An 8,202-nucleotide genomic window follows, 5' to 3' on the forward strand; every position below is an offset into this window, starting at 1 on the left:
TACTAAACTCTGGAATTCTTATGTGATGGATATGGAACACTTGAATTACAAGCACATAGAACGTTAATACAAAACGGGTAACATAAATCTTCCATTACAATTAAAAATAGTATAAAGAAGAGAAATCTGATGTAGGTAGCTTCTCTCTTTGCCATTTTTTTTTTTTCTGGTAACTGGAATGAATCAATTGGTAGTAGCCAATTTTGAAAGTTTTTCAAGCTTTGTACGTATGTACCTACTGCAAATCATATTTACACAACTGAAGTAATGAAGAAATGTGATAATTATAATAACTATTGCAATCTAAAGATAAAGACATACAGATTCTTATTTTAATTGGTCTGATTGAGTTCTTATCACATTTATTGAGTCAGAATATATAAGTCAGCAATAGTTAATTCTTGAAAACTGAAATGATTCTTCTAAGTAAAGTTGTAAGTTTTGTTATTACAGAGGAAAGTTGGTTATTTTATCATATATCTTTCAACTTCTGAAATTGGTAGTAATTTTCTACCATTTCTGTAATTTCTTATTCTAAGTATGTAAATCGTTTCAAATTTTGCTCAGAGTTTTGTTATCAGATTATTAATTTGTTTACTGGCCTTGATTTTCAAATGAAAACTTTTTTTCAGGTAAAATGGAAAAAATCAGATGTAAAATTTGAAGATAGATTTGACAAATACCTTGATCCATCTTTTTTTCAACACAGGGTAGGTAAATTGTGTATTTTAAGATAATCAATATGTGCTCCAATCAGTTTAACGAACGTTAATGAGCATTTGCCATATGTAGGGCACCGTGCTAGGGCTGTGGATTTCAAAGATATAACTAATGAGCTCAGTGTGGAAAAGATGATAGGAGGAGGTTTGGAGGGGAAAGTCAGAGTACAGTTTAGGACGTGTTTGTTTTGCAGTGTCTGTAAGACATTCAAATAGAGATACCGACTAGCCAGTTGGATATATCAATCTGGAGTTCAGTCAGGAGAGAGGTCTGGGTAGAGATACAAATTTTGCAGCCATTGGCATGCACATAGTATATAAAGCTATGAGACTGGATGCAATTACCAGGGAAGAGTATGTAGAAATAGAAGAGGATTAAGGACTGAGCCCTGGGGGCAGTAATAAAAGTTGGGGGAGAATAGGGGAAAGAAATATCAGCTAAGGGCTTTGAGGACATACCAGTAAAGTAGAGGGTGAAAGATTGTATGGTATTCCTGGAAATCAAGAGAAGAAAGTGTATAATGAAGGATAGAGAGATTAGTTCTGAATTGTTGCTGATGGGTCAAGTAAGAAGGGTTCTGAAAGTGACTATCAGATTTACCCAGAGTCAGTGGTGAACTTGACAAAGTTGTTTTGGTGTGGCGGTGGGGCAAAATCTGAATAGAGCCATTGTAAGAGAATGAGAGGAGAAGATTTGAAGACAGCAAGTTTGGCTGGTAAAGAGAGCAAAGAAGCGGTACAATAGCTAGTAGAAAAGTAGGAGTCAGGAGAGTTTCTTTTTTTTGAGATGTAAGAAAAACATGTTTATATGTTGAATAGGGTTCAGTAGAGAGTGCAAAATGGACAGTGCAGGAAAACAGGGGAGAATTAACTACAGGTTTTCCTTAAGTAGGCAGGATGGGATCTATCACATAAGTGCAAGGATTGTTTCTAATACAATGACTACAAGTGCAGGCTTAGGCGCTAGGGCTGATACAGTCTGCCTGCCACCAACTATAACGTTGGTCAGATTACTCAGTTCTTGAGCTTCTGTCTCCTTAGTAGTGAAGCAAGGATTATAATACATTGCGTAATTGCTGTGAAATTCCATTTGATGGTATATTATAAAGTACTTCGTTCAGTGTTTGACACATAGCAGGTGCTCAGTACAGGCAGCACTGGTGCTGTAGTTAGCTCTTCATCTCCAGTGTGAAAATTCATGACAAACCTGGGCTCTGCTTTAAGATTAGCAACACTAGAGGGTGCTGGAGTCAGCAGTTTGTGGACTTAGTAACTCCTTTGTGACATCTGATTTCTTTATTATTTTAAAAAAACATTCCTTATAATTAAAAATCACAGTATGTCATCATTTTTTGAATTCGTGGATATTATGAAGTGTCAGGTTATTAGTGGTACATTATAATAGGTATTGGCTTGAAGTTCAAATATTTGATTAGAAAATACAGAGTTTTGTTAGAAATATTAGCAGTATAATAAGATCATCTTTTTTCTTTTGTCTTTTTTTGGGTCATTAATTTTCCAGGGTGGGAACAAAATAAAATCTTGGGAAAAGCCTATAATTATAGGCTGCTTTTATAAATTTTGAATGATACTTTTGTGATAAACTTAAGTTTAACCTTTTTTTTGGCAAATATTTCAAAATATAATGCATTCATTATTTGTAATATTAGTAAGTATACATTAAATTGTTGAATGAAGAAAGAGATCTCATGAAGAGGCAGAGGCAATTGGCTGTCTCCTGTTTTTCGGGGAGAGCCATAGACTTGTCACTTGCCTGAATCCTCAGGGTGGGTAACAGCCATGGCTGTCTTTCACACGAGTGCACAACTCAGCATATTACCCCCAGTTAAAATCGATCCTAATTATAGAAGACAGTGTCTTCTTCATGTTAAACAGTCTATGTATGTACTTGCAAAAGTTTAGAGCAGGAGTATGTCTATGAATAACTAGACTATGTCAATGAGAGATTGTATGGAAGAAAGGGTTGTTGAGTTGGGCTTTAAACGGTAGTAGAATTTTCAAATGTGGACAGAAGCAGATCCCATGTGAAAGGAATTATAAGAAAGCTACATAGGTGGAAATGAGTATGCTGTACTTGTGGGTCACTGAGGAAGAATATGCCTGATTGGAATATAGGATACAATGGAAAGAAAGGTTGGCTAAGTAAAGTGAGGTGGCCATATTACAAAGGGTACAAAATATTAGGGAAATAGCTTACATTTGATATTTGAGAAAATAGGGAGTCACTATAAGTTTTAGAGCAGTGATATATGAACATGATGTTTCAGAAAAATTCACTGGGTAACTTTTTATAGAACAGTTTGAAAGGAAGGGGAGAGACCAGAAATAAAGAAGGCCAACTAGGAGGCCACCGAATTATCAGGGCGTGAGGGGACGGCATGGGATGGAGAGGAAGGCTTAGACGCAAGAGACATTCCAGAGTTAAAAAAGAAAAAAGGTTAGTAATTATTACCAAGAAAGGATTAAGGAGAAGGAAGAACCAGAGATAATTTCAGATTCTCAAAGCCAAATGTTAGTATCATTAGTAGAAGTCAGAAGTCAGAAGACAGTTGTTATATGTGAGGCGGAAGATTAATAGTTTATTTTAGGGCAGTCTGAAATTCCAGAAAGACATTCAAGTGGAAATGATCAGAATTAGCTAAAGTCTGAAACATGAATGGGAGAAAGAGAGCTAGAGATTTGGGGCGGGGTGGGGTAGGTGGCAGAGGGTGTTACCATCATCACTGGAATTCTAGTTAAAAGTTCTGAGAGCCCCAGGAAGTCTCTGCTGAGTACCAAGACTGAAGCTTTTGGAAAAGTTCACAAAGGTGGGAGGAGCCGGCATCAAGGATGAAAGAGGAGAAGCAGCAGTTAGTGAAGTAGGATGGCATAGTGTCAGCAAAGGTCAAACATGGCAGGGAGAGCAAGGAGAGTGGGGGCAACTAATTGACCGCTGAATCACTGAATTGACTTAGATGTACATTGCAGATCTTTGAGAGAAATTTTGTGGGACAAAGTGAGATGGCATTATGTTTAGGAGTAAGTGAGGGAAGTTGGACCTGTAGTCTCATTTGAAAAGTGTTGCCATTGAAAGGAGGGAGGTGAAAAGATTGAAACAGTGAGTAGACAAAAGATCAAGCAAACACTTTAAAAGATAATAGTAATAGCAACTTAAAAATTTTTTAGTGTTTTACTATATGTCAGGCACTATGCTATATGCTTTACATTCATTATCTTGCTTAAAACAAATAACAATCCCAGGTAGTAGGTACTATTATAGATAGGGACCTTTGGAGATTACTGATGGTGGGGAGAAAGGTGTAAGTTTTGGGGTTCAAAATGAGAGGAGTGGTGTATGAGGAGAAACAATTTCTAGGAGATTGATAGGAGGAATAAAAGGCTAGGAGGATAAATACAAAAAAATAAATGAAATTGGGGCCTTGAATCTTTTCTATTTTGGGAATTTAAATGTAAAGGAATTACTGGACAGTGCTCCAGACCTAGTGGAAGCCAGATGCACTCAGTTCTGAGAGGCACTCAGAGATACAGTAGTATCTTGTGATTATATGAATCAGGATGTGGACATAATTTTGTGACAAATGTGTGAGTGAAATCAAAGTCAAGAGCCTTGGGAACATTATGAAACTGTGGGGTACCTTAGTGTTCTCTGCACCGTGGAGAGCTAACTTGGAAAGGAGTGAATAAGGATGGCAGCAGAGTGAGAGGACAAACTGAAAGTGAAGCAGATGATTCAGCAAGGTGGCCTACCTCCATGCCCGCCAAGTATGATGGTTTAATCTTGGTATTCAAAGGAGATTTTTCAGATTGTTGCTCAGTTAGAGGGAAGGAAACTAACATTTATCATTCATTGCTCTGTGCCAGACATGGTGCCATACTTTTTACATGTTATTAAACCATACAGATTATGAGATAGTATTATTTTCTTCATTTATAGGGATATTGGGGTCACATGCTAGAAATTGGCAGAGCGTGAACTACCCAGGTCTGTTTGACTTTAAAGCTCCAGGTTCTTCTCTGTAATGCTGACTAGTCTATGTTTTAAAGCCAAATTATACTTTATTTGTATAATAAATTTGATTGTGAAAATCTCAACAAACAATATGTTCTTAGTGTATCTGAAACTTACTGAAAACAAATTCCATTGTATAGTGAATACTCATCCCCAGTGTGTCTGAAGTTTAGATTTTTATGTAAAAGTTAAAAATTTTTTTTTTGTATTAGCATCCCATGGTCTTCATGGGACCTGTGAATTTTGTGACTGCTATTTTTATGTAAGTAATATTTTCTGTTCTTTTTAGATTCATTGGTTTTCAATTTTCAACTCCTTCATGATGGTTATCTTCTTGGTGGGATTAGTTTCAATGATTTTAATGAGAACTTTAAGAAAAGATTATGCTCGGTACAGTAAAGAAGAAGAAATGGATGACATGGTGAGCATACATTTTATATTGTACTTATAAAAACAAATTAACTCAATATTACTGTGTTTTGAATGTTGGATAGTAGGTCCACAATCTTGAGGTCAGATAAGTTTCAGAATTCAGAATTTTCAGGTTTTAGAAAGGTGTAAACTCTTGGCTGGGATCTCTAATCAAATCTTAATTTTTTTCAGCAAAACATATGAATATTCACCCTAGGTGGGATAAACTATAAATAACCCATTGTTAATTCAGTCCAAGTTTTGCCTCAAAATAAGGATATGCCAAATTTATGAAACAAACGCAGTTTTCAGAGCTTTTGATTTAAAAATTGCAACTAGGAGGTTGTAGATCTGTGTTGGTGTCTTTCTAATACTATTAAATAATGTATACAATTCAGGGAGTTGGCAAAAGTACTAATTTACATTTAGTTTAAAACAGATGGGACTACATCAATAGGGAGGTGTTTGTTTTCTACATATTTTTACAAAATTACAGACCAACTAGTGCCCCGGTGCACGGATTCGTGCACATTGAAAGGAAATTAATTAGAAGGTGGCTAGCGTGGCGGGACTCAGTGAGACAGGCCAGACACGCCCTGGAGCCAACTTCCCATGGTCCTACCCCAGCCAACCGAACCTGGGCAGCACCTCGTCTCAAAGGGCGTCTGCAGAGTGAGTGGGGTCCCTCCGGCAGGTGGGATCCCTCGGCCTGGCCTGCAGGGATCAGGCCAAAACCAGCTCTCCAACATCCCCTGAGGAGTCCCGGATTGCAGATTGCAAGAGGGCAGATCTCAGGTGATTCATCCTGGAACCCTAGGGTGCGTCACCTGAGACCCGCCGCTGCCAAGTCACTGCAGCTCAGCAGCTCCTGCCTTGAGTGTCTGCCCCCTGGTGGTCAGTGAGCATCATACCTACCGGTCAGAGCATCTACCCCCTGGTTGTCATTGCGCATCATAGCTACCGGTTGGATAGTTGCTTAGATAGATAGATAGATAGATATAGATATAGATATATATAGATATATAGATATTGTAAGTGAGAAAAAATGTATTCTGTAGGATGTTAATGGCTGTTCTATGAAGATATGCTCCATTATTAAATAAGTTGGGAAACAGTTAGAGATTTAAATTTTAATATGCTAATGTGCATTGTGAAGTATCAGAGGGTAGATAAAATATTTGGTGCTTCTCAAACATATCTGACCAGGATCTCCCCCCACAAAGTCAGATTATCCTGAGGGGCTGTTATTTCTTTAAAAACATTGTTTTAGATACTTGTTTACTCAGGTTGGAAAGAAAATTAACCAAAGAACATATATGCATAATTCATAGATACAGATAATAGCATGGGGAAGGTCTGAGGTGGGGCGGAGGTTGGGTAGAGGTGGGAAAAAAGGGAAAAAATGGAAGACATCTGTAATATTGTCAACAATAAAAATAAAAAATACAAGGAAAAACAGAGTATCTTAAAAATACCATTCATTTAAAAAATTATTATTCAACTGTTCAATATTTTCCCCATATGTTTTCTTAGATTCGAGGCTATAAGGACATTTCTGCACTGTTAGGGCATCTAGTACTGGTTTTGATACTCTTCTTCTTTTCCACCTGGCCCCTGGTCACATATGAGCCACAGTCATGATGCAAATGCAAGAGTAGTGTCTGAAAGTGATGTTAAGAGAGTCAGTGTGCTATTCTCCCAATTTCACCATTTCTTTTTGCTGTAGACTATTTTCTTTTTTCATTCTTTGATATTTCTTGGAGCAGAATCAGAAAAGCACCTTCCTGGACCTCAGTAAAAGTTATTAAGGCAGTGATTATTTTAAATTTGACATTTTTTTTCTTGATATGTTGAACACCTTTAAATAGCTGTAAGTTTGGAGAGAGAAAACTTACAATTCTAATTATAATTTTCACTTGATTTTTCTCTTCTGTCTACATATTTATGTATTTAGGATAGAGACCTAGGAGATGAATATGGATGGAAGCAGGTGCATGGCGATGTATTTAGACCATCAAGTCACCCACTGATATTTTCCTCTCTCATTGGTTCTGGATGTCAGATATTTGCTGTTTCTTTCATTGTTATTATTGTTGCAATGATAGAAGATTTATATACAGAGTAAGTGCTTGTACTTTTTTACTTTTTGTTGCTCTTGAATCATTTTAATAATTGGAACCTTTTAAAAAGTCAGTCATAATTAAATATTTGCTTATTACAATTCTTAGAATTTAAATAGCATAAATGTCATTATTGAGACAAATTAAATAATGAATAGTAATCTTCATGTATAAGTATATTTTTCTGTTAAATGCTAAAACTTACTAGCCTTACTGAACATTTTGGTTGGTTAATAAAGATTATGTCCCATTAGAGGTATGAGAGAGTTACTTGTAGTCCAGAACTATTTGACAAAGTGTATAAGGCATTTTTTTTTAAAGCCGAAGATCAGTTAGATCTTCATATGAAGCACAAGGTTTTCACAGTACTTCTAATATTTTCTATATATAGAACATATTTTGCCTTCCTAGTTATAGTGAGTTTCAGAAATGGTATTTATTGTTAGTGGGTTAAATATATTTCTGTGTTATGTCAAGTGATACTGTCACTTAATTTAATTTTTCTCTTTGCAATTAGGCATTTAAAAAATTTTGTCTAGTTTTACTCAAGAGGGTTGGTCTGAATATCCTAGATATCATTATTGTAAGGGGAGGTTAGAAATTGTTGAACTGAATGAAGTTGATTAGTGGACCAATGCAGCTTTTAACTATATAAGGAAAACTAAATAAAAAAAGTCTCATTGTTAAACCATTTAAAGTAATAACAGTAATGTAATAGATTATACTACTTATGTTATATTTCTGTCAGCAGGCAAGAAACTTAAGCAGTTAAATTATAAAGAGGAGTATTCTAATTATTTTTCTTAACAGATGAATATCCTTTTCCATATGATGTGATTGGCTCGCAGGGTTGCAAAATCAGTTTTAGTGCCAGCTTCTAATATTTGCCAAAAAAATATAATATAGGGGGGGGGGGGGGGCA

The 8,202-nt window shown here is 36.1% G+C and overlaps 1 protein-coding gene across 1 annotated transcript in view; it reads left to right on the top strand.

The window, feature by feature from the left end:
- TM9SF3 (transmembrane 9 superfamily member 3) overlaps window positions 1-8,202 on the top strand; it is a 38,626-nt gene that overhangs the window by 10,376 nt on the left and 20,048 nt on the right. The window contains exons 6-8 of the mRNA XM_015559280.1: window positions 633-710; window positions 5,039-5,170; window positions 7,115-7,281. Of these exons, the coding sequence (XP_015414766.1) occupies window positions 633-710; window positions 5,039-5,170; window positions 7,115-7,281 (377 nt within the window). The remainder of the gene's footprint in view (window positions 1-632; window positions 711-5,038; window positions 5,171-7,114; window positions 7,282-8,202) is intronic.

Source organism: Myotis davidii, unplaced genomic scaffold, assembly GCF_000327345.1.
Source record: "Myotis davidii unplaced genomic scaffold, ASM32734v1 scaffold332, whole genome shotgun sequence".
In the NCBI taxonomy this organism is placed as follows: domain Eukaryota; kingdom Metazoa; phylum Chordata; class Mammalia; order Chiroptera; family Vespertilionidae; genus Myotis; species Myotis davidii.